The sequence below is a fragment of the Medicago sativa genome, chromosome 7 (genome assembly GCF_051527215.1).
Source record: "Medicago sativa cultivar Bolivia chromosome 7, Bolivia_mono, whole genome shotgun sequence".
NCBI lineage: Eukaryota > Viridiplantae > Streptophyta > Magnoliopsida > Fabales > Fabaceae > Medicago > Medicago sativa.
The window spans coordinates 29,321,375-29,348,375 of record NC_140755.1 but is presented as its reverse complement, the minus strand read 5'-3'; the positions used below and the strand labels follow the sequence as shown (position 1 = coordinate 29,348,375).

General features: G+C 39.6%; 1 protein-coding gene and 1 pseudogene across 1 annotated transcript; one reads left to right on the top strand and one right to left on the bottom strand.

Moving 5' to 3' along the window:
• The first annotated feature begins 939 nt into the window (after positions 1 to 939).
• LOC146905436 (uncharacterized) lies at positions 940 to 25,756 on the top strand (annotated as a pseudogene).
• Positions 7,277 to 9,679, bottom strand: LOC146905437 (cytochrome P450 94B3-like). The gene is made up of 2 exons (XM_085727124.1): positions 8,704 to 9,679; positions 7,277 to 8,062 (listed from the first exon to the last, which is right to left on the bottom strand). The coding sequence occupies exons 1-2, from the start codon at positions 9,599 to 9,601 to the stop codon at positions 7,422 to 7,424; spliced, it is 1,539 nt and encodes a 512-aa protein (XP_085583250.1). The 5' UTR covers positions 9,602 to 9,679; the 3' UTR covers positions 7,277 to 7,421.
• Positions 25,757 to 27,001: the final 1,245 nt, after the last annotated feature.

Sequence of the window (27,001 nt, the reverse complement as noted above, 5' to 3'; positions counted from 1 at the left end):
AACAGGGTTAGCCGTAAGGATCCTGCACGCCACTGCAGGAGTGCCGTTGGTTATTCCTTAGATAGGTTCCATCGGTTAGATAGGGATTGTGCTCGGGTTTACTCCACCCCGGGGCTCTCCGTAAAATGAACTCAGATAATGTTTGTTTGTTAAACGCTAACTTAATGAACCTGACTATGCATATTTATTATATATGTTTATGTTATGTCATCAAGCCTTGACGTAGATCGTCAAGAAATAGTAGAGCCTTGGCGTAGATCGTCAAGAATTAGTATGATAGCAAGATAGAATATGTTGTTAAACACAACGTAAGTATGCATAGAGCAAATAGAGAAAGGTATGCCGACGACGATCTTAGTTTTCCCCTAATCGTCCGGTTTAGAATCGTGTCATGATTATAGTATGTTTAGGCCTCGATACGTAAAGCGTATTCTTGGCAATGTGGTCCTAGATTCCCCTTAACCGCCATGACACGTATAGAAGTGAAGCCTATAACAAGGTAAGAAGAGACTATGACGGCCCTAGTATGCACGACCGTCTAAGTATGCAAGTCCCCACACACGTATAATCAACCGTCAGGTTGTAATGTAGACACGTGGTGACCGTAGATTTCCCTTGAGGTTGCCTATAGCCTAGGATTTAGGGGAACTCACTGAGACATTATGTCTCATCCCAATCCTTATTTGTTTCAGATAAACAGGTTGGATGGCAAGTTAGTAGCCGAATGGATATATCAGCAAGTGTTCGTTCGTACCCGCTGCAGGATGATATGGATATGCAAGGACGCATTCATTTTATTTTAGAAAAGTTGAGTTACTTTATTATTATACGAACGCACATTATTGTATAAGATATTCATTCGAAGTTTTTATGTTGTAAATTTTTAATGTATCCAGTACTAAATAAATGCACATGCTAGATTTTCTAGATACGTCTAGTATGGGTGTTACAGGCGGTTCTTCTAGAGTTTTCCTAGGGCAACCGCGCCGGAGCAGATCGCCTGTAGCGAGATACAACGGGGGGGAACGGGGTCCAGCCAGGGTGGCAGATAAGGGTGGGGATAGGGGAGATTGGACTGTGGTTCAGTCTAAGAAGAGGAAATCGACGCAACCGGAAGCCGGAAGACGAGACAGGTCAAGGGTATCGGAACGACATGGAGGAACGACACAGATTAGGGTTAGGGACAGGCGAGGGCAAGAGGACATTGGTGGTTTTCAACGGTACAATTCAAGGTCGAGGACGTCTGATTAGAAAAAGGACAGTAAGGTTTCCGAAGGTCTGGGAGGCCAGCATTTTCCACATATCAGGTGTGATGAAGCTGCTGAACAGAAAGGTGCAGTCGTCCAAAATCATTCTGTTCCATGCAGTAAGGTAGCATTTTATTTTACAAATTTTCCTGAAGGTTTAACTGTGTTCCAATTGCGCCAATACTTTGAGGTCTGTGGTATCTTGAATGACGTATACATTGCTCAGAAAAGAAATATTAGAGGACAATGTTATGGCTTTTTGAGATTTGAGAATGTTCGAAATGTTGAAAAGTTGGCCTTGGCATTGAACAACGTTTGGATAGGTCAATGTAGGATTTGGGCGCGTGAGGCGCGGTTTGATCGTTTTTCTTCTGTTTCTGATGTGGTTGTGACGGAGGAGAGAAGGGTAGGGGATTGTAGGAACGGACAGGCTGTGGTGAGGGTGAAGAGTGTTGGTATTAGAAATGTGAGAGTGGGGAAGCAGGCGGAAGTGGTAATAGGTGAGGGAGAAAAAACTATTACTGTGGGAAAGGTGGATGTGAAGGTAGATGGCGTTAGGAGGAATCAGAAAGTGCGTAGGGTGGAGGAGGGTATTAAGATAGGGAAGGTCGAGGGAGAAGGGAGGAAGCCAAGGGAGGGAGAGGTGGTTGGGAAGGCTGCTGTTACTTCTATTTCACGACCATGTGGGGAGGAGTTGGTGGTGAAAACAAGGGCTGCTGATCTCAAAACAGTACTGGAGGTTAAGTCACGTTTCATACCTACCTACAGATCGAAAGAAGCGGATCTTGAATGGGCAAAAGCTGGTAGGGTAGCCTCAGTTATTTTAGGAGATTCAACGTTGGCTTTACAACAAAGAATTGAGGATGTGGGGATTTCGTCGGTAGTTGTTACACCTTTGGGCGGGGATAAATTATTTTTACATAGCACCGGTGAGGAGGACATTTGGGAAGTCTTCAATGCAGCCATTCATTTTTTTGGAATGCTTTTTAATAATATTCATAAGTGGTCGGTAACGGATGTCAAGTATGAACGTGGGGCATGGTTACGAGTGTATGGTATTCCCGCTGATGCATGGAATGATGATTTTTTCAAACTTTGTGTAATGAATAGTGGCAGGATTATTCGCGTGGATGACTGCACTTTGGAAAAGGCTCGGTTGGATTTTGCACGTATTTTGATTTCTACGCCTAATATAGAAATTGTGAATACGACTGCAGAATTTTCTATAGATGGATGTGTGTACGTAATTAAGTTGGTGGAGGAGTGGGGTTGTCACCGTGGGGAGGATGTTTTTTTGACAGAGGTGGAGCAAGATACTACGCCGGAAACGTTACTGCATTTAAATAATGTTCCCGGTTTGGAGGAGGTTCAAGGGGAGTGGGAGTTAGATGACTTAGTCGACGATTTGAAAAAAGAATGGAGTCATCATGAAAGTAAGAAGAAGAGGAATAATGATTTAGTGGAAGAGAGCACAGCGGTGTCCAACAAAGACAACAGTAAACATGAGCAGCCTATTTTTACTTCGGTTTTGGAACCAGTCTTATGCCCGGTGGATAGTAACGACGCAACATTGCAGCAAGGTTCAAAGGTGAAGCCGCCAACTTTTTCTCAACAGACAAATCACAATGGTCCGTGGAGTCTTGACTGGTTGGTGCAAGTACCCGTACAGGATGCTGGGAAAGTCTTCACGGCTGGGACATATGTTGGTGCTGATCAGCCGTCTGTTTCAAAAGAAATACTTGTTCAGCCTGTGGTATCGAAGCAGTCAGTAAAGAAGATAATAACTAGTAGTTATAAGCATTCGATGGGTTTTATGAAGAAAATTTCAAGGATGCCTTCAGCTGACCGAAAAGAAATATTGAAAGTGTTGAGAAAACAAGATCGTTCACGAAAGATAAGCAGGGCTTCCCAAACTTCTAAGGGCAAGGCAGCCATGATTTCCACTACAGACTCATCTAAATTTTTTTCTTCTAGTGTGAATAATGACTGGGAAAATTGTATTTTGGCTCATGATAAATCACAGGGGGTGGCGAAGGACGTTAAAGATATAGGAAAGGTGATTGGAGTGAGTTTTAAGGGAGATCCTAATAATAGTTTTAACTTACTGACGTGGGCGGGGAGAAGAGAGTGGCGGGCGGCAGGGGGTACTGATGTTATTGGTGAGGGAGTAGGGGGTTCTTTAAATGAAGGTGACGGGTGTTGAGGGTGTAGGTGTGGAGGGAGATGGGGGAGGTGTGTGGGCTCAATGAAGGTTATTTCTTATAATGTGAGGGGGTTAGGAGGCGGTGAGAAGAGGGTGGAGGTTCGACGTTAGTTCATGAGAAGAGTCCTGTTGTGTTATGTATTCAGGAATCGAAGATGAGTTTTGTCGACGACTTCTTGATTAAATCTTTTTGGGGACTTACTCCTTGTGGCTATTCTTATCAACCATCTCTTGGGGCATCTGGTGGCTTAATTACGGTGTGGGATAGTTCTCTTTTGGATGTCTGGTCTACAACGAGTCTTGGGCATGTCCTTGTTATTACTGGCAGGGTCATTGACACGTGGGAGGATATTGTTATTATTAATGTGTATGCACCTTGTGATACGGAAGCTAAAAAGAATTTGTGGGAGCGGCTGGTCACTTTCATTACTAGCAAGAATGATTTTTGTTTGTGTGTATGTGGGGACCTTAATTCGATCCGTGACATCGATGAAAGAAAAGGAAGGAGTATGGTGTTTAAACAGGCAGATTCAGACATTTTTAATAAAGTCATTGATGATAGTTCTTTGATTGATTTGCCAATATGTGGTCGGTTGTTTACATGGTATCGTGGTGACGGTGTATCGATGAGTAGACTGGATAGGTTCTTGTTGTCTGAAAAGTGGTGTGCGGTGTGGCCTAACAGTATTCAGGTGGCTTATCAACGGGGTCTCTCCGACCACGTTCCTCTGATGTTACATATTGATGAAGCAAATTGGGGACTTCGTCCGTTGAGGATGCTCAAATGTTGGTCAAATTATCCGGGTTATGCGAATTTTGTTCGTGAACAATGGACTTCCTTTCAAGTGCAAGGGTGGAGCGGTTATGTGCTGCGCCAAAAGCTTAAAATGATAAAAAATAGTTTAAAAGAGTGGCATAGACAACATTCTCAGAACTTGGAAGGAAAGATGTCGGATGTAAAAGATCGCATCTCTTATTTTGATTCAAATTTTCCCATGGTGTTATGTCTAATCGCCGCCGCCGCAACACTATAACTTGGTGAATGTTGATGGAGTTGGTGTTGAAGGTGTTCAGAATAACCGTATGGCATTCTTTAATCATTTTTCTAGTCATTTTAAATCATTAGGAGCTGAGCAGCCAAGTGTGGGCAGCATTCCTTTTCGTAAATTATCTTTTAGCGAGGGGGCAGTTTAACTAGACCATTCTCGATGGAAGAAGTGAAACAAGCTGTGTGGGATTGCGATAGTTTCAAAAGTTCTGGTCCGGATGACATCAATTTTGGATTTTTAAAAGAGTTTTGGGACTTGTGAAGGAAGATTTCATGCGGTTTATGGTGGAATTTCATCGTAACGGAAAATTAACGAAAGGTGTTAACTCTACATTTATAGCTTTGGTTCCAAAGGTCAACAGTCCGCAGAGGCTCAATGATTTTCGTCCTATTTCTCTGGTGGGTTGTATGTATAAGGTGCTTGCGAAGGTTTTAGCTAATCGACTTCGAGGTGTTATGGGCAGTGTTATTTCAGACTCCCAATCAGCTTTCGTCAAAGGAAATCAAATTTTGGATGGTATTCTGATTGCCAATGAGGTGGTTGATGAAGCAAAAAGTTTGAATAAGGAAGTTTTACTATTCAAAGTTGATTTTGAAAAGGCCTATGATTCGGTCGATTTACATTATCTAGATACAGTGATGGTGCAAATGAATTTTCCGACTCTTTGGCGTATGTGGATAGCAGAATGTGTGGGTACTGTGATGGCTTCAGTCCTTGTAAATGGTAGTCCGACGGATGAGTTTCACTTAGAGAGGGGCCTTCGACAAGGGGACCCTCTTTCTCCGTTTCTTTTCTTGATAGCTGCAGAGGGGTTTAATGTTTTGATGAAATCTTTGGTGACAGCGAATTTGTTCCACGGCTACGAAGTGGGAAGCATGGGTGAGGTTAATTTAACTCATTTACAATTCGCAGATGATACTCTCATAATAGGCAAAAAGAGTTGGTTGAATGTCAGATCTATGCGGGCGGTGTTATTATTATTTGAGGAGATACCAGGGTTAAAGGTGAATTTCAATAAGAGTATGCTGACAGGTGTTAACATATCTGATACTTGTTTAGCGGAGGCGGCGTCAGTAATGCAGTGTAGAAAGGGTTCCATTCCTTTTGTTTATTTGGGGCTACCTACTGGTGGGGATTCACGTAGATTGAGTTTTTGGAAACCGGTGGTTGATAGTTTTACGACTCGTCTGTCCTTGTGGAGTAATAAATTTTTGTCTTATGGAGGTCGCCTGATATTACTGAAATCTGTCCTGTCTTCGCTCCCGGTTTACTTTCTTTCCTTCTTCAAGGCTCCCACAAGTATAATCTCTTCTATAGAATCTATTTTTTAATTTTTTTTTTGGGGGGGGGGGGGGGGGGGGGTGGTGAGGATAATAGAAAAATTGCTTGGATAAAATAGGATTCTATTTGTGTCCCAAAGGAGGATGGAGGGTTGGGGGTTAGGAGGATGGGTGCTTTTAATTTATCGTTATTAGGGAAATGGTGTTGGAGGATGTTGATAGATAAGGAGGGCCTTTGGTACAAAGTTTTAAAGGCCCGTTATGGTGAGGTATGGGGCGGCTGCAGGAGGGTGGGAGATGTGGGTCTTTGTGGTGGAGAAACTTGTGCTTTATCCGTAGTGGGGCTGGCGAGGGAGTGGGTAACTGGTTTGCAGAGAACACTTGCCGTGTAGTTGGTGACGGACTTACTACTTTATTCTGGCTTGATAACTGGGTCGGGGACATGCCTTTATGCCATCAATTCCCTCGGCTCTTTAATCTAGCGGTGAATAAGGAGTGTTCGATGGAGGAGATGACGAGAAGGGGTTGGGAGGATGGAGGGAGGGCTTGGGTGTGGAGACGTCGCTTATTAGCTTGGGAGGAGGATAATGTGAGGGAGTGCACTTTATTATTACATAACATTGTTTTGCAGTATAATGTTTCGGATACTTGGAGATGGCGTTTAGATCCTGTTCACGGATATACAGTCCGCGAAGCTTACCGTCTGCTAACTTTCAACGAGCAAGTAGATAGAAGTATGGTTGCTGATGTTTGGCACAGATACATTCCGACAAAAGTGTCTCTGTTTGTGTGGCGCTTGCTTCGCAATCGTCTTCCCACAAAGGATAATCTATTGCGGCGACGAGTTGTTTAGGTTGATGATACGGTGTGTGCCTATGGGTGCGGTGAATCAGAGTTAGCAAATCATCTTTTTTTAGAGTGTGATGTGCCCAATACGATGTGGTTATATGTGCGTCGTTGGGTAGGCATACCGACGGTGCTTCCTTGTCAGGTGAGGGAGCATCATATTCATTTCACGTTATTACTAGGTATTCCTCGAAGCTTTCAGTGTGTGCTCAAAGTAATTTGGTTCGCTTGTGTCTGGGTGATTTGGAAGGACCGTAACGACCGTGTCTTCAAAAATACGGGTTCACATTCCTCCGTCCTCATAGAGAAAATCAAAATGCATTCCTTTTTATGGCTGAAAGCTAAATGGCCGTCATTTCATTTATGTTATCATGATTGGTGGCAACATCCACTGCTTTGTGTGGGTGTTAGCTTGTAATTATTTTTTGTTGGTGTCGTAGCTTCCTTGGCACCACCTTGTTGTAGACTTTTGAGCGTTGTTTTTCCTTAGTACACCTTGTGCGGGGAATTGCAACGTCTTTATTTATATATATATATATATCATTTTGATTTGTTCAAAAAAAAAAATAGCAATGAATATAATATGTTTCTTGAAACCCAAAACAGTTAAACAAACTAGAGACCAATTAACCTCTTAAGATATATATAAGATTCATTTAAAAAATCATATATTTCTTAATAAATAATTCATATTCTTTCATACATAGTATATGATCAAAACTCTAATCACTAAGATTGAACCTCTAATCACATAATTTGATAGGGTCCATGTTGGTAGTAGAAAAATGAGTTAAAGTTACATTCTCTTGGAAACCAATACTTTTAAGCCGCCGGCCATGTGTGCCGTAAGAAGTGGCACGAATTTAGGCTTCTCAGGACTAACTATTTTAATCCTAAATCTCCTAAGAATTGAAGCCACCACATATTTCATTTGAATAAAAGCCATTTCTTTTCCAAGACACACCGTTGGACCAGCCTGAAAAATAGGAAACTTATAAGGACAAACCTCACTCAATATTATTTCATTGTTCGATTCAACAAACCAACGATCTGGTCTAAATTCAAACCAATCTTTTCCCCATAAATTTTCCATTCTTCCCATTCCATATGGAAAATAAGTCACTCTATCACCACGTTTTACCAAAGTACCATCTGGTAAAACATCATCACATGTGGCATGTTTTGAATCCCATGCGATTGGTGGATATAACCTCATGGATTCACATAAACATGCCTTTAAAAAATTCATATTCTTCAATGATTCATAATCCAATGTTTCATTATTGAATTTGTTTTCTGACTCGTTCAATATCTTGTGCTCAATATCAGAATAACGTGATAGTAACCAAAAGAACCATGTCAATGCTGATGATGTTGTGTCCCTCCCTGCCATAATGAAGCTTATCACCATGTCCCTAATTACTTCTTCCTCGTGCCCTGCAAGAAAAATATTTCACTTATAAAGTGATATCATATAATTTTATTTTTATTTAAAAGATAATTATTTTCTTTTGATATTTACTACTTCATCCCTTTCAAATCATATGTCACTTTGACAATTTGAAATATAGTTAATGTTGTATAGAAAAGAGTAGGTGTGAGTAGTTTTATAAAAATATCTATCATTAATGGTATGAAAAATATAAATTAAAACAATTGAAAAAAGATAAAGTAATAAATAGTAAGGGGCGTAATAGGAAAATAAGCATTAATAATTCTTTGATATTGTAAAGTGATACATATAATTTGACACAAACAAATTTTGTTTGAATGACATATAATTTGGAGGGGAAGGAGTATTGATTTTAATTATTAAAAAATTATTCAAACATTCAACATCTCGAAGGAGCTTATATGTTTGACTATATAACAAGCTAATATAAACACGTTTATGCTAACTTTCATAAGACAGTAAAAATAATTTAATTACAGAAATTTATAGAAATTTAATTATAAAAATTGATGAAACATTTATATCGTAGCTGCAACAATGGTTTGATATGTGCCCCTACAATTTTTTGGTGTATATTTAATCCCATAAAAAGATAGAGAAGAACAATTAGAAAATGTTCACCAACCTGAAGAAATAAGACGTGATAAGAGATCTTGACCACCAACAAGATCCTCTCTTTTTATATTCATCTTCTTCTTCCTTTCTAAAATCATTTCCATGACACGTATCTTAACCTCCTTAACTGCATCTTTAAGCCTTCTTTCCGATCCAACTCCAAGCCACTTCTTCACTTTCCACACCAAAAACAAAGGTGCTGCTCCACGCCTCGCCGAAATCTCAGCCGCCACATCAAAAGCCTTCGCCAACGGCGAAATTGGAAAACAAGGATCCAAATGACACCTATTATTATCATCATCATCAATCCCCAATGTGAATTTGCAAATCACATTGAAAGAGAATCTCCCTAACAACTCTTGAAAGTCAACTACTTTGTTCTCTATTGATAGTGAATCCATTAATGGAATTAGTTTCCCTTTAACTTCTTCCTCCAACGTGTGCATGATGAACTCGTTTATGGATCTCAGCGAAAACTCATGACTTGCGAGTTTTCGCTGTATCATCCATAAATCGTCGTCCACATTGAATATACCTTTTCCAAGGAAATCACTAAGGATCTCCCTAAAAGGTTTCCCTTTGGGGAAGTTTTTGAAATTGGTCTTGAGCACATATTCGACATTGTGTTGATTTGCCGTTACAATGGTTCTACGCGCACCTAATCGATGAACCAATATGGTATTGGTTGGCGATTGGGCTAAAAGCTCGGTATACCAGTCTAGCAACTGAAAACGATTCTTGTAAAAAGATATTAAACAACCTATTACAGGATAGGTTGTTGGACCAGTTCCGACAAGTTTTTTGACCCGTCGGAACTCAATGAGTGTTATGTAGAGGAGGAAGAAGAAGATCAATATGAGAGGTTGAAAGGAAAGAAAGAAAGTGATGAATGCACCCATGTTACTCATTCATGAATGAGTAATATGATTAGAAAACAAAGTCTAATAATGCACTGTCACTATGATGGGAATGGCATGGGTCTTTTTTGAGTTGACTCTTACGTGGTCTTTAAATATGAATTGTGAAGTTTATCGATAGGTAGATGTGTCGGACATTTAATTAATAAATTAAGAAAGATGATCAACTATTTAAACATGGGTGTGTTTGGTTGTGAGACGAAAATAAGAAGAGAGAAAGAGGTAAGAGAGAGTAAGGGAAGAGAGAAAGAGGTGAGAAATAGAGCAGATTTGAGGTATTGTTTGGTACAGGAGAGAGAGAAGAGAAATAGAGAAGAGAGAAGTGTTGATTATTTTTGAAAGTACAAGAATGTCCTTGAAAAAATCTTCTCATCAAATTATTATTTTTTATTTTAATTCAATTAATTGATTGAAATGCCTCAATTATTAAACTGATTTTTTTATGTTTTATTTATTTAGTTTTAATTTAATCAATAAAATAATTAATGGTTAATTAATATTAATTACATGAACCCAAGCAAAAAAAAAAAGTCACATGATTATATAACAACAACAGCATAGGCGAACAAGCCAAGAGAAGGGGTGTTGGGCTACATCACATATTAAAGGGCAGAAAAGTAAAAATACCAAAATGAGCAACTTCCCACGCCTTTCTCTGCTGTCCTAGAGAGAAGAAAAAACATGTGGGCCTCACCACATATTTGTCTCTCTTCTCTCTTTCTTGTATGTGCCAAACAAGAGAAATTGCTAGTTTCTCTGCTATTTCTCTCTTTCATATCTCTCTCTTCAGCATTTCTCTTCTACCAAACAAAGCTGAATTCTAGTAATTCTGCGATACCTTGTGACAAAGTATCAGAGTTTCGGCACACAATTGATTTAAAATTAATTTTGGACTGATTCAAACCTCAACTTGTGTCACCTTTGTTTATTCATTTATTTCATTCAATGATGTAGACTTTTGAACCGTTAAAATATGAATTTCTTTTTTGAAATATTAGTTTTTTAAATTCTTTATTTAGTTTATTGAATAGTTACATTGCTATGGCCGGCATGCAATCAGGTTTGAAGTCAACTTCTTCATTAGTGTGTATGAGTTTTTAATGACTATTATCATTATATATATAAAAAAAACACGGAGTGATAAGAAAGAAGGAAAAAATAATTCAAATTGAGAAGAGAGAGAGATCGAATATTGGTAAGGGTGTTGATGTGTCCTCAATTAGACGTTTGTTTTTTATTGAAGTTTTGATTTTTTTTTCTGGAAAGTAGTTTTGTTCTTAATTCTTATGAAGTTAATTGGATATAATGTTGGAGGCTTAGATGGGCTGGTATAGAAAAAAGGAATACAATTGTTGATTACATAGAAGAAACTGTTACATGGTTTGCATAAAAACAATAAAATAAGGTGGAGGTCTTGAACCAATATGTTTGTATAATGTTCTATGGGTCCAAAGTTTTAGTTATTATTTTATTTCTTCTGTTGGTGGCTTCGGAGGTTTACTGATGACGTGGGACTACAATTCATTCAACGTTTTCAATTTTGGTAGTATGAGTCATGTTCTTAAGATGGAGGGTTCGTGGATGTTGGTGAACAAATTGATATTGGTTTTGTGTAATTGAAGGAGAATGGTGACAGTTAAAATATGAGAGAAAGAGATGAAATTATTAGAAAGAGGCTTAGGCTTTATTTACATGAATCATGTATATATACAACTTGTTTTCTATTGCTTGCAAAACAAGTAAAGCCTTCAGTCTTAACTAACTAGCTAAAAACTAGAGAAGCGGTTACAAATGGTTACTAACTAACTAGAACATATTACAAACAAAACATATACAAGAGTTTGCAATTATATTTCAACATTCCTCCTTGATTCAAACTCAAGGGAAACAACTTGCAATTTCTATTTAACTTCTGAAGTTGAGCTCTCTTGACTAGTTTGGTGAAGACATCAACTATCTGATCATTTGTTGAGAGCAGTGTACAACAATTATCTTGCATTTATTGACCTGGTCTCTTAGGTAGTGAAATCTGGTTTCGATGTGTTTCAACTTCCCATAAGCAATGGGGGTTTTTAGCAAGGTTAATTGCTGACTTGTTATCAATCAACAGTTTGACACGTTGTTTCTGCTTAATCATGAGATCTTCCAGCACATTATGCAGCCAGTTAGCTTGACATGCTGCTGAGGAACATGCAACATACTCAGCCACACAACTTGAGAGAGCCACAAATGACTACTTCTTAAATGACCAAGAAATAAGGGCTCCTTGTAATATGAACACAAAAACTATTGTGCTTCTTCTGTCAATTTTATGCCCACACAAATTAGCATCTGAGTAACCTATCATGTTGAGTTGCTCAAATCCTTTTCCAGTAGAAAATAGGATGCCATGGTGTAGTGTCCCATTTATGTACCTCAGTATTCTTTTAACAGCTAAGAAATGAGTTTTAAGAGGATTACTCATGAACCTGCTCACCATTTCAACTGAATAGCGAATATCCGGTCTGCTTTGACATAGATACCTTAGTGATCCAATAAGCTTCCTGAATAGTGTTGGATCAACACTTTCTTCTTTTTCTTTCAGTTCATTTCTCATATTAATATATGTTGGAGTGGTAGCTGAATTGCAATCCAACATATTGAACCTCTTCAGGATCTCAATAGCATACTTGGTCTGAAGAAGTATCAAGCCTTTTGAGGTTCTGAGAATCTCCATTCCTAAAAAATATGCAAGCTTTCCTAGACCATTCATTTCAAATTCTGACTTCATGACTGATTTAAACTCTTCAATATCTTGAATTTTACTTCCAGTCAGCATAAAATCATCAACATACAAGCATACGATAAGTAAACTAGTCTCTTCTCTTCCTTTTACATACACTCCATGCTCAATAATACATTTCTTAAATCCTTGTTTCATAAAGCATTTGTCAATTTTTTTATTCTAGGGCCTAGGTTCTCATTTCAAGCCATATAGAGCCTTGTTCAGTTTGAACACTCTATCTTCTTTCCCTTTGATTGAAAAGCCAATTGGTTGAGTTACATAAATAGTTTCTTCTAAGGTACCATTTGTTGGAACAAAATGTGTTTAACAATGAACCTTAAAGAATTTTGATGATAACAAGGTATTAAAAATTGTAAATTGGACTAGCTAATATTTGTTCAAGCGTACAGGACCATAGTTAAAAATGTACATCATATAAAGGTTATGAAGAACAAAAAGAGAGCTATGGACTAAAGAAAAGGAAGCCTGAAAGCATCTGAAAAGAAGTGCATCTGAAGTCATAAGTGCTACTGAAGAATGATGACGTCATCAGAAGCTGAAAGTCATCAGAAGCTGAAGGTCATCAGAAGTTGAAGGTCAACAGAAGCGGATAGCCTTCGGAAGCGGATAGTCATCAGAAGCAGATAGTTCAGAAGCAACTTCATCAGAAGCTGAAGCTCATCAGAAGCTGATTATGACCACAAGCTGAAGATTCAAAGATCAACACTTCAAAAGTTGTCTATTGGATTCGAAAACACTGCAGAAGACTAGTGGATGGTTGCAACGGTCATTTTGGTGAAGATTTGAAGGCTTTGGAACCTTATCTTCAAAAAGCGTTGACATTGTACTTTGTACGAACTGTACAACCACCTTCTCCACTACTCTGTTTTGTGTCCACACTACAGGACAAGAAAACCACTCCAGAAAAACAGCTATGCCTGTAAAGATGTTCCTTCACAATGGGAATGGATTTCAAATTGGTTCTTCATAGGATAACAACCAAATCAGGCAAAAGATCATTGGTGAAAGATCAAGCTTCAACAACGACTCTTTGATGTGCTGGCAATTTCACAACGTCTCTTTCGCACCTCTATATAAAGGAGTGAAGACTTACAGATTTGGTAATGCTGAACGAAAGACTCACAACATTTTTACAAGTGCCAAACCTTTGCTGAAATTGTTCTGCATTCACTTAGAATTTATGTGTCTCAAAGTTTCATCTTAGAAATTCTTAAGTTATTGAGTCTGTATCTAATTTGTATTGTGAGCACCTCTGATTGTATATCAAGTGTTCAACCTTAAAACATTTTCTGTGTAATTTTGTTTAGTTAGAAGTCTCTTGCAGTTGTGCTTGAGCAGGGAAGTCTCTTGATTGTGTTCTTGAGCATAGGAAGACTCTTGCAAAGTATGCTTGAGCAAAGGAAGTCTCTTGCAGGTGTGCTTGAGCAATTGTAATCAAATATTACTCTTAGTGAAATCTCCTTGGAAGTGCAAGGGGGACTAGACTACTTCTGGTTTGTGGAAGGAACCAGTATAATTGCTTTGTGTCTTTCTTCTTCTCTCTCTGTTTTATTCCGCTGTGTTCAGATTCTGATTATCACTTCAGAATCTGTTTCACTTAGCTTCTGATCAGTGTGTTCAGTTTTAAGAGAAATAAAGAATTTTTCAAAACACAATTCAACCCCCCTTCTTGTGTTTTTCTCACCTTCAATTGGTATCTAGAGCCTTGGTTCTGTTGATAACACCTAACAGTGTAACAGTCCAAGATCTGAGAAAAACATGTCTACTGAATCTTCTACTTCTGGTCAAACTAGCTATAATAATGTTTCACATGATTATAGTGACAGTAAGAAATCCAGTGTTGGGAAGATTCCAAAGTTCAACGGAGATGCTGAATAATTTTCTTGGTGGAAAACCAACTTCTATAGTTATATCATGAGCTTAGATGAAGAACTATGGGATATACTAGAAGATGGTGTTGGTGACTTAGTTCTTGATAAAGAAGGAGCTGCTGTGGATAGAAAGAAACATACTCCTGAGTTGAAGAAACTCTACAAGAAGCATCATATTATCAGAGGAGCCCTTGTCACTGCCATACCCAAAGCAGAGTACATGAAGATGAGTGACAAATCCACTGCTAAAGCTATGTTTGCTTCTCTCTGTTCAAACTACGAAGGCAGCAAGGAGGCCAAAGAAGCTAAAGCTCTCATGCTTGTACATCAGTACGAGTTATTCAAGATGAAGGATGATGAAACTATTGAGGAGATGTACTCAAGGTTTCAAACCTTAGTCTCTGGGCTGCAAATTCTAAAGAAGAGCTATGTTGCTTCTGACCATGTGAGCAAGATACTCAGAAGCTTGCCTGCTAGATGGAGACCAAAGGTGACTGCCATTGAGGAAGCTAAAGATTTAAACACTTTAAGTGTCGAAGATCTTGTTAGTTCTCTCAAAGTTCATGAGTTAAGTCTTAATGAACATGAGTCTACTGAGAAGAGTAAATCAATAGCTCTTTCATCCAAAGGCAAGTCATCAAAAGCTTTCAAAGTGGTTGAATCTGAAGAGGAAGAACAATCAAGTTCAGATTCTGATCCAGATGCTGCTGAAATGGACATGCTCTCAAACAGACTTCAATATCTGGCCAAGAAGAACAGAAAGTTTCTAACCAGAAGGAGCAACTCCAGAAGCTCAAGGAAAGAAGATCATAGGGGATGCTCCAATTGTAAGAAGCCTAGACACTTCATTGCTGAATGCCCTGATCTTCAGAAGGAGAAATCTAAGGACAAGTCAAAGAAGTCAACATTCAAACCAAGCAAATTCAAGAAGCAGATCAAGCAGAGTTTATTGGCAACCTAGGATGATTTGGGAAGTGAATCTGGATCTGATAAAGAGGAAGCTGATGAAGATGCAAAGGTAGCGGTTGGGTTAGTTGCCACAGCAACTTCAGAAGCTGGATCAGAATCAGATTCTGAAGATGAAAATGAGGTATATTCTAAGATTCCCAGAGATGAACTTGTTGAGTCACTTAAAGAACTTCTTTGATTAGCAATGAGTTGAAGGATTTAAAAGTAAGAACCAATGAGTTGAAGGATTTAAAAGAAAAATATGCTGATTTGGTAAAACAGCAAAAATCAACTCTATTGGATCTGAAAGCTTCTGAACAAGGACTTAGGGGCTTTGACTTCATGTGTAAAACTTATGAAGATCAGCTCAGGTTCTTATGTCAGAAGCTACATGAAAAGTGTAATGAAAAACCTTTAAGCAACCATGAAATTTCTCTTGAAGATTTTATCATATCTGGCATTGACAGAAGCAGAGTGGCTTCTATGATCAATAGCATTTACAGAAACAATGGCAAAGGGATTGGTTTTTCTGGAGGGAAACCAAATGAAATCAGTCTCAAAGCATGTTGTGAATGCATCAAGGTAGGATTGAAAACCTTCTTTGTACCTGAAGGTGCTGAGTTGGAAACTGTTGTTCAGTCAGAACCTGAAGCTTCTAGCTCTAAGGCTAAGATCACCTCAAAGCCAAAGAACTCTAAGCCAAAGGCTATGATAAAATCTGATTCCAAGATTTCAAAGATCAGGATCCTGAAAAGATCAGAACCTGTTCCTCAGAGTCTGGTGAAACCAGAATCTGAGGTTCTGAAGTCCAAGTTTCAGAAGAAGACAGTTACTGCTTCTGAAGTACCAAAACCTAAGGTGATAGTTAATCAGAAGCAATTCAACTCACAGGACAAGGTACAGGAAGTGAAGAGTAAAGCCTCAAGTACTAACCTTTCAGGACACATAGAACAATGGGTACCTAAATCTGAAAATGTCAATGATGCAGGTATGTCTAAGAGTAGTGTGTCATACCCTAATTTTGGACCTAAAAATACTTGCTTAAAATGTTTTCCATCTCTGATATGTGTCTATTACTATTGAGAGATTGCCATTTTGCTATTGTTTTGCCCTGATATTTTACCATGCTTTATCTGCATGTTTTACTGTCTTTGTTTTGAAAATATTTTCAACTGTATATTTGTCTGTGTTTTCTTGCATTTAAGGCCATCCAAAAGGGTTTTCTTGCACTCCAAGTCATTTGAAGTTGTCTCTGATCAATTGCATATTTCTCTGCATTTTATTTCAATGTTATTTGCAAAAATTCATGAAAAAGGGTATTTTAGTCATTTCCTGCATTCAAACTCATTTTAATCCCTGAAAATTGTCTCTGAGTCATTTCAATTTGTTTGTATAAATCCTTGTTTCAATTCCATGTTAAAATCCATTTCAAAAATTGCATTTGAGTCATTTTGAGTCAGTTCAGTCCCCAGGGGCATTTTGATCATTTCACATGAAATTTTGACAGAGAGAGGTTACTTTAAAGTACCTCATTTTGTAGTTGGTTCATTTTAGTCCTTTTTGTGTTTTTTAATTGTTTCACTTTACGTTTTTTCCATTTTACCAATTTTATTCCAATTTTATTATTATTTTCATTTTAGTCCTTCAAAATTTTAAAAAATTGCATTTTAGTCCTTCAAAATTTTAAAGTTGCATTTTAGTCCAGTTTGTCAAATTGCAGTCCAGTCCCTTGTTGTTTTAAAGTTTGTTTTTGTGTCCTTTTACTAAATTGCATATTGGTCCCTTAATTTCCAAAAATTGCACAAAGGTCCCAAAGTCCAGAATTAGTCCAAGGCCGAGCCTTTCTTAGTCCAGTACAGGTGTCAAGAGCTCATTGGATCAAAAATCACAGCTGGCCTATAAATACAGGCCAACTCATCACATGTGTCAGAATCACCATTCCAAAAACGCCACATCATAAACAAAGTTAGAGTTTCTCTCTCTTGGCAGTTAGATCAAAATTCAGAAAAGCTCAAGAACACGAAGAACACATTGAAACCCTAACTTTTCCAGAAGCAAAATTGAACCAAATTGAAGCTATTTCTTCACCATTCTCAGTGATTCAAAGATGAATCTTCATCATTGAACGGTGCTCCTCTGCAATTCAAGCACAAATTCTCCACCAGAGGTGTGAATTCGTACGATCACAGAGAGTTTGAGAGAGAAGAAGAGGGATCGAAGCCAGAATTGAACCAGTGAAGAAGAAAAAGAGAAGAACACCGATTTATTTTCGGTTCAAACTTACCAGAAGCTTTTACGGATCTTTTGTTCGAATCTCCAATTCAAAATTCAGGTAATAAAAAAAAACCTTCTCATTTTCATCGCAAAGGCTCAACGAAGGTTCATAGGAACAGATAAACGGTGAATCAAGGTAGATAAACAAGTCTCAGGACTTGTTCTTTCAAAAACTTTGCAAAAAATGAAAACCGAACCCTAAAACGTAGATCTACGAAGATTCACCGTTTATTTGCAAAATCTAAGTTCATATTCGTAATCAGTGTGAAAAAATAGGTTAGATTAGGGTTTTGTTTCAAGAAGCTTTGAAAAGATTCGAAAACGTTGAAACAGAAAGGTTCAAGTATAGATCTGCTCCTATCTAAGCTTGGTTTTAAAAAACTAGTTTCAGAACCATAAAGATGAGATAATGACGAACACAACGATGTAATATTTTCTCAGAAAACGTTCAGGTACGGTGGCGCCACCGGCAGACCACCGTACCTCCGCCGTTGTGCTCGTCGGAGAAGACGACGGAGAAGAAGAGAGAGGTGAGAGCACATCTCACTAGATTTGTGATAGAGAGAGAAAGGAGAAGTGGAAATGAACTGGATCGGCGCCTATAGGCTTATATAGGCGCCTGAACCGGTCCGGTTCACTTCTGGTTCAACTCTCCTCCATCCTAGGCCATTAGATCTAGGGTTGATCCATCTGGATTAATCCTATGGCTCTAGTTCAATGCGTTTTGGGCCTGGACTTTGTCTGTTTCTCTTTCCTTCATTTCTTTGCTATGCACACCACTGGATCCTGCTTTTTACACCCTCTGCATGTCAAAATTTTGTGCAAAAACTCCTAATAAATTTCTATGAATTCTTGATAATTTTCTTGATGTTTTGTGATATTTTTGCATGATGAAATTTGATAAAAAAATAACATATGTGATGTCTCTTGTGATTTGTTTGATTTCTTTGTTAAATTCTTGTGAATTCTCTCTAGGTTTTGCTATGATATTTTGTCAACTTGATATTGGTACTTGATATGCAATTTTGTGATGTGTTTTATCCCTGATTGGATGCTATTTTTAGTGTTTGTGATTGCATTTTTGTTAGTGTCTTGTGTTACAAGTTATGTGAATATTGTTCGTGAAAATAAGTGCAAGATATGCTTAAAAATGTGTCATAGTTCTTGGCTTGATACTTTCTCCTAATTCTCATGATTATGATTGAAATAAAACCTTTGAAAAATTATCATGATGTGAGGATTAGAAGGCATGTATTGGCTTTGCTTTTGTGGTCAAATTTTAGGTATATTTTACCTTTATTTTTGGTGTATTTTGAAGTTTTTGTGATGTTTACTTGCTTATATGTTTCACCATATTACACTTTGTGCTACTAACCTTCTACTTCTTGTTTCATACATTCCATAAGCATCTCATCCTCCATCTTATATTCTTAGCTTTTATTTCTTGCACTTTAAATTTTGCCAAGAATTAGCATGTATAACCTAGGTTTTTTATTTGTTCTTTATTTTATGCAATTTAAATTCTTGCAAGACCATAGCATGTAAACTAGGGCCTATGTAATGGACAATGGACTCTAATGATGTACACCGACACAAGCACCGATACATGCACACACATCACATGGATACTTTAGATGTATGCTTAGGGAATATGCTTTAGATGTATGCTTATGGATCACGATACTTAGAAAATTCTCTTTTCCAAAAAACATGAACAACTTCACTCAAATAATTTTCCAAAGAAACCTTGGGATCAAAATCCCATTGAATTTTCCCTTTATTTTCTTAAACAAAAACCTTAATGAACTTTAATCATACTTAGACTTTTTTTGCAAAATGACTAATTCCACCTCATATTTTCAAAATCTTATGCCCTTGAGGCCTCTCTCTCTTATTCTTCAAAATTCCATTTTCAAAATTAAAATCAACCAACAAAAACAAAAACATTTTTTGGAAGAGAACTACATGGATTTTGATCCCTTAAAAGGGTATGTAGGCAAGAAGTCAAAACTTCTCCAATTCCAATAAAACAAAAATTCAAACACTTTCTTCTCCCTCCAATTCTTAACCTAGCAAACCCTTAGGTGTAAATAACATTTTCAAATAGCATTTAAAAATAAAGCGCGCGTGTAGAAAGTAAAGACGGTTCCTATAGGATACTATAGTCGTTATGGGTGCCTAACACCTTCCCATGACGAAAACAACTCCCGGACCTCGATTCTCAAGGGTTTCTTATTTTTCCCTTCCCAAGAAAAAATGAGATATCAAAGGTTAAAAAGGTTCAAACTTAATCAATGTTTGACACCCGAAAAACCAAGATAAAATAGCTGGCGACTTCACTGGGGAGATTCGAGAGTTACGCCTAGTCTTTATTTTCACGCTTGCGTTTTTGTTCTTACTTGATTCTTTTATTTGCTTTCTTATGTGAATAAATGTTTAAATTCTTGCAAACGTGTAGGGGTGAGAATATTAAAGCCCTACACCCGGGCTGAGTGAACTTAGGATTTCGGGGGGATATAATCGACAATTCATTCCGAGGGTTGCCTCGTGTATTGGATTATGCGATCAATCCCACATAGCTGAGGCATTTTTGGGGTGATGTTGTCGGCGCGTGTTGTCGCGTTTAGGCACTTTGCTTCCAATTGTTCTATGACGCTATGGACCGTAGATAACCGAACCCATCCATGGCCACTTTCTAGGATGTAGTGCGGAGGCTAAACCGAGTGTTTGTCTCGAGTTTTAGTCGTCACGCGATACTACACTCAAGTTAGACCTTCTTACGGATAATCATGGAGCGAGTGTTTGTCTCGTGGCACCATGATATACGTCGGAGGGGTTGCGACTTGGGAACCTTTTGTAAAACCCGGTTACTATTACCCATAGCCCTAGTATCACCGGACACCGTGTCCACCCATGGCTCCTTGACTTTTAAATTCTAACCCACCATGTTCTCTCCGTACTTGAATGTGATCATGCATACATGCATAAATCTTTTTCCATGCATTTATCGAAGGGCTTAGACAAATTGAATTTGTAAACATTGTAGGAATGGGGAAGACTAAGTCCTACAAGTTCAAGGAAGTGGATTTGGCTAGTTTGAGAGATTTGGCACTCAAGGTCAAGGATCCGACCGGTTTCCGACGTCGTTACGGGGACTTACTCACTCTTCTCCAGACTAATGTGGATGAGAAGCTTGTACACACTCTAGTACAGTTTTATGATCGGGACTATCGGTGCTTCACTTTTCCCGACTTTCAGTTGGTGCCCACACTCGAGGCTTATTCTTGCTTGATGGATCTATCTATTGCCAAGGGGACACCTTTCAAGGGTCTTGAGCATCCCCCTACTCCTTTGGTTATTTCCTGTGATCTCCATCTCAAGACCTCCGATGTTTCCAAGAATCTTGTCACTAAGGCTCACATCCGAGGATTCACTTCGGAGTATCTACTTGAGAAAGCCAATCTCAAAACCACTTGTCAGGACACTCTTGAGGCTATTCTTGCACTACTCATCTATGGGCTTATCCTCTTTCCAAATCTTGATGACTTCGTGGATATGAATGCTATTATGATCTTCCGTTCCAAGAATCCGGTTCCTACTTTGCTGGCTGACACATACCATGTTATTCACGATCGATCCGGCAAGGGTCGTGGATACATCCTTTGCTGTGTACCTCTCTTATATAGGTGGTTTATTTCGCACCTTCCGAAGTCTTTCCATGACAATCCAGAGAATTGGACTGTTTCACAGCGGATTATGGCTCTCACCCCTAACGAAGTGGTTTGGCTCATCCCCGCTGCTAAAGTCAAAGAAATTATCTTCGGTGGTGGAAAGTTTCTTAATGTACCTCTTCTTGGTACTCGGGGTGGAATCAACTATAACCCGGAGCTCGCCTTGCGACAATTTGGTTTCCCGATAAAAGAGAAGCCCATCTATCTTGCTACATCTCCTTACTTCTTCCATTACTCTAATGCTCCTACAGGAATAAGAGAAGATTTCATAGAGGCTTGGTCCAAGATTTGGAAGAAAGATGTGAAGCATATGGGTGTGAGATCCGGTATTGCCCATGAGGCATATACTCAATGGGTAATAAACCAGGCTGAGAAGATTGGCATGCCTTACCCCGCCATGAGATATGTGTCCGCATCTACTCCTACCATGCCTTTGCCTCTACCTCTGCCTACTCAGGAGATGTATCAGGAGCATCTAGCTATGGAGAGCTGAGAGAAGCATCAGTGGAAGACTAGATACTATGAGGCTGAGAATTTGATCATGACTTTGGATGGAAAAGATGAGCAGAAGACTCATGAGGTTTTGACGTTGAAGAAGGAGTTGGCAAAGGCTAGAAAAGAGATTGAAGAAAAAGATAAGTTACTTATGAGGGATTCCAAGAGGGCTAGGGGTGCCCATGACTTCTATGCCCGATACTGCAACTATGAGTCTGAGTCTGAGTCTGAGGATGATCCTTCCACTTCCTATGCTTGAGGATTACTGTTTCCTGTTGTTGTTTCCAGTTGTTATTGTTGTTTTACATTTCAAAGTCTATCCCTTGGCTTAGCATTTCAAAGGGGAATTATCTTGTAAGACCTTGTGATGTTTGATTGTTTCGTCTGGTTATGATGTTTCAGTTGTTTAGTAACATTTACAAATTTCTAATTTGTCTAAAACTCTTCGATAACACAAAAAAGAGTCTTTTTTTTTGCATATGCATTTACACATCTCATGCATCATATGCATTCATTGGTCACAAAGAACTTCCCTCGTGCTCATTGCCTCCTGATTTTTTCGCCGCAGTCTGAAAGGTGGCTCGTGCACGCAAAGTTCACCAACCAGCTAGAATTCATCAGACAAGATTGTACAAGAGAAGAAACATGGCTAACTTTGAAGAAGAGAATGCTCAGCTCCGTGCCGAATTGGCTGCTATGAAAGAAGACTTGGCTAAGGCTCATGACGTTATGTCTACTCTGATGGCTGCACAAGAACAACCGGTCACGTCTGTTCTGGTTACTACTGAAATGATTCCATCCATCCCATTATCCACTGTGGCTTCTGATGCTCGGTTTGTTATGCCCAATGGGCGCCCTTATGGACTCTCAACTTTCTATGCTCCCAACACTGCGGCTGGTATTTCTGGTATTGCTAATCAATGACAGATTCCTGCAACAACTTTTGCTTCTACATCTACCTCTATGCCTCAAGTGACTACTGCTGTTACCGATCCTGTTGTACACATTGTGCAACAGGTAATCGATGTTGATACTCCGCGTGGATAGGACCCTATAGTGGAAGCTATGAGAGAACAGTTAAGAGAGCTAGCTGGGGAGCTCCGTGAGGTCAAAGCTAGCCGTGGGAACGGTGTTTCTGCTAAGGCTCGTGATTTATGCCTGGTATCCCAGTTTGAGGTTCCTAAGAAGTTCAAAGTGCCAGATTTTGACAAATACAATGGATCCTCTTGTCCACATTGCCATGTCATTCGGTACGTCCGGAAGATGGCCAACTACGAGGATAATGATGCGCTGATGATCCACTGCTTCCAGGATAGTCTGACGGAAGATGCGGCAGATTGGTACACTGGCTTGAGTAAAGATAATATCCATACTTTTGAGGAACTCGCTGCTGCATTTGAGAATCATTATGAGTTCAACACCCGCTTGAAGCCGAATAGAGATTCTCTTAAGTCTTTGTCTCAGAAGTCAGATGAAACCTTCCGTGAATATGCTCAGAGATGGAGGGGGGCAGCCGCCTGTGTTTCTCCTCGGCTCGATGAGGAAGAACTGACACAGACATTCCTGAAAACTTTGAAGAAGGAATATGTTGAAAGGATGATAGTCTCTGCACCAAATAATTTCTCCGACATGGTTACTATGGGAACTCGTCTAGAGGAGGCTGTCAGAGAAGGTATCATTGTTCATGAAAAAGGTGAGCCCTCAGCTAGTGCGCCGAAGAAGTATGGTAATGGCCACCATAAGAAGAAAGAATCCGAAGTAGGGATGGTGTCCGGTAACCAGTCTACAGCTGCTGTCGCTCCCATTAATGCTGCTAAAGTACCTCTGCCCTACCAATATATGCAGTACTCTCAACATCCCTTCTTCCCACCATTCTACCAGCAATATCCTCTGCCACCGGGTCAACCACCAGTACCCGTTAATGCCATTGCTCAGCAGGTACAACAGCAGCCTCCTGCTCAACAGCAACAGCCGTAACAACAAGGCCCTTGGCCTAGGCCTTATTTTCCACCAATACCAATGCGGTATGCTGATCTGCTCCCAACTCTACTTGCTAAAGGGCATTGCGTCACCAGGCCAGGCAAGCCTCCACCTACGCCATTGCCTCCCAGGTTCCGACAGGATCTCAGATGTGAATTCCATCAGGGCGCTCAGGGCCACGATGTTGAAGGGTACTATGCTTTGAAGTACGTTGTAAAGGATCTAATAGACAGAGGACGATTGACTTTTGAAAATAGTGTTCCGTACGTTCTTGACAACCCACTTCCAGACCATGCAGCTGTTAACATGATTGAGGCTTTTGATAAAGTTGAAACATCTCGGGTTCCCCGAGAGGCTCCCACTTTAGATGTCCGTAATGTTGCTACTCCTTTGGTGCCGCTACATGTCAAGCTTTGCCAAGCTTCCTTGTTTAATCACGACCATGTTTCCTGTTCAGAGTGTCTTCAGAATCCTCTGGGCTGTTGTACCGTACAGGGTGATATACAGAGTCTAATGGACAACAAGCACTTGGTTGCTAGTGACGTTTGTATGATTGTGCCAGTGTTTCATGATTTCCCTACCAAAAGTGTACCTCAGACAAGGAAGGACGAACCCTTGGTGATCAGGCTACCTGGCCCGGTATCTTATGCCTATACTAAAGCAATCCCTTACAAGTATGATGCGACTATGATTGAGAATGGGATAGAAGTGCCTCTGATATCCCCAGCTGCGGTTGGTAACATTGCTGAAGAAACTACAACTCTGAGAAGTGGAAGGGTCCGTCCACCCTTGTTCTAGAAGAAGGTCGTTACACCTGCTACCCAGTAACTCCACCGGTTGCTCCTCCTGTTGACAAGAATGCCAGCCCATCGGGCCAGTCTATTGAAGAGTCTAATCTAGACGAGATTTTGAGGCTCATCAAAAAGAGCAATTATAAGATTGTAGACCAACTGCTGCAAACACCATCAAAAATATCCATCTTGCCTTTACTCCTGAGCTCAGAAGCTCACAGGAAAGTGTTGATGAAAGTGCTGGAACAAGCCTATGTTGATCATGAAGTCTCCGTGGATCAGTTCGATGGGATAGTGGGTAACATTACTGCTTGTAATAACTTGTGGTTTGGTGACGATGAACTTCCTGAAGCAGGGAAATACCACAACTTAGCTCTGTATATCTCAGTGCACTGCAAGTCTGACATGATATCCAACGTGTTGGTGGACACTGGATCGTCCTTAAATGTAATGCCTGAGTCTACACTGAGACAGTTGAGTCATCATGGAATTTCTCTAAGGGGAAGCAGCTATTTGGTTAAGGCTTTTGACGGATCTCGTAAGGATGTTCTTGGAGAGGTAGATCTGCCCATCACCATTGGTCCGGAGACGTTCCAGATCACTTTCCAGGTCATAGACATCAATGCTTCTTACAGTTGCCTCCTCGGAAGACCGTGGATTCACGATGCTGGGGCAGTAACTTCCACTCTGCATCAAAAGCTCAAGTTTGTGAGGAACGGTAAGCTTGTCACTGTACATGGTGAAGAAGCGTACCTAGTTAGCCAAGTGTCATCTTTTTCTTGTGTTGATGCAGGATCCGCTGAAGGGACGTCATTTCAAGGCTTGACTGTTGAAGGTGCAGAACCCCGAAGAGGTAGTGCTACTATGGCTTCATTGAAAGACACCCAGAAAGCTGTTCAAGAAGGGCAAGCTGCTGGCTGGGGCAAAGTGATACAAATTTTGGAGAATAAGCGCAGAGAGGGCCTTGGCTTCTCCCCGACCTCGGGCATTTCAACAGGAACTTTCTATAGTGCTAGGTTTATCAACGTTATTGCCGAAGATGCTGCTGAAAGTAGTTATGTGCCTGTGTTTGTTGTACCAGGAGGCACCGGGAGAAATTGGGAGGCCGTTGATATTCCTTTAGTCATGCATACCTCCATGTAATGTGTCTTGTTGCTCATGCTTTTCTTTGTTTTCAAAATAACAATCCTTTCGCTCTGCCCAAGGTGAAAGTGATGTCTTTGTAAGGGCATGTTTGTTTCGGCATTGCCGTTATCAATAAAAGTTGTCGTCTTTTCTGCGACTCTTTGTTTTTTTATACTTTTTAGTGCCTTTTTCCTTGGAAATAATGGTAATGCCAAAAAAACCAAAACATCTTTATTTTCTTATTAATTTCAAAAATCTGCATAAAAAAAACCTTTTTCTAAAATCATCCCAATCATGTTATGCAGATTGAACCATAATGAACCCGTTGAACACAGTGACCCTACGGTTCCTCCAAATTTTGAATTCCCTGTATATGAAGCCGAAGATGAGGAGGATAATGAAGAGATACCATATGAGATCACTCGACTGCTTGAGCAAGAAAGGAGAGCCATTCAGCCTCACCAAGAAGAGATTGAGCTCGTTAATTTGGGTACTGAAGAGAACAAGCGGGAGATCAAAATTGGTGCTGCGCTTGAGCCAGAAGTAAAAAAGAAGATTACTCAGCTTCTCTGTGATTATCCAGATGTCTTTGCATGGTCCTATGAAGATATGCCGGGTCTGGATCCCAAGATTGTGGAACATCGGATACCGACAAGACTTGAATGCCCTCCCGTCAAACAAAAATTGAGAAGGTCTCGTCCAGACATGGCTCTTAAGATTAAGGCTGAGGTGCAAAAGCAAATTGATGCGGGCTTTCTCATGACAGCTGAATATCCTGAGTGGATCACCAACATTGTACCAGTGCCAAAGAAAGATGGGAAAGTTCGGATGTATGTTGATTACAGAGATTTGAATAAAGCCAGTCCGAAAGATAACTTCCCATTACCACATATTGATGTACTCGTTGACAGTACTGCTCAATCCAAAGTGTTCTCCTTTATGGATGGTTTCTCTGGCTATAATCAGATACGGATGTCGCCTGAAGATAGAGAAAAGACGTCCTTCATCACTCCATGGGGAACGTTCTGTTATAAGGTAATGCCTTTCTGCTTGATAAATGCTGGTGCTACCTATCAAAGGGGTATGACTACTTTGTTTCATGATATGATTCACAAAGAAATTGAAGTATATGTTGATGACATGATTGTGAAATCAAGTGATGAAGAGCAGCATGTTGTATACTTGAAAAAGATGTTTGAAAGATTGAGAAAGTACAAACTGCGGTTGAATCCCAACAAATGTACATTCGGTGTAAGATCTGGAAAGTTTCTAGGCTTCGTTGTTAGCCAAAGGGGCATTGAAGTTGATCCTGACAAAGTCCGAGCTATCAGAGAGATGCTGGTCCTCAAACTGAAAAGCAAGTCAAAGGCTTCCTCGGACGCCTGAATTAC

What these genes read in the sequence shown, in the direction of transcription:
- LOC146905437 (XM_085727124.1), bottom strand. Translation starts at nt 9,601, where the DNA reads ATGAGTAACATGGGTGCATTCATCACTTTCTTTCTTTCCTTTCAACCT. An exon ending in ATCACGTCTTATTTCTTCAG is followed by an intron (nt 8,063 to 8,703) that starts GTTGGTGAACAT and finishes TTTTTCTTGCAG; the next exon opens with GGCACGAGGAAGAAGTAATT.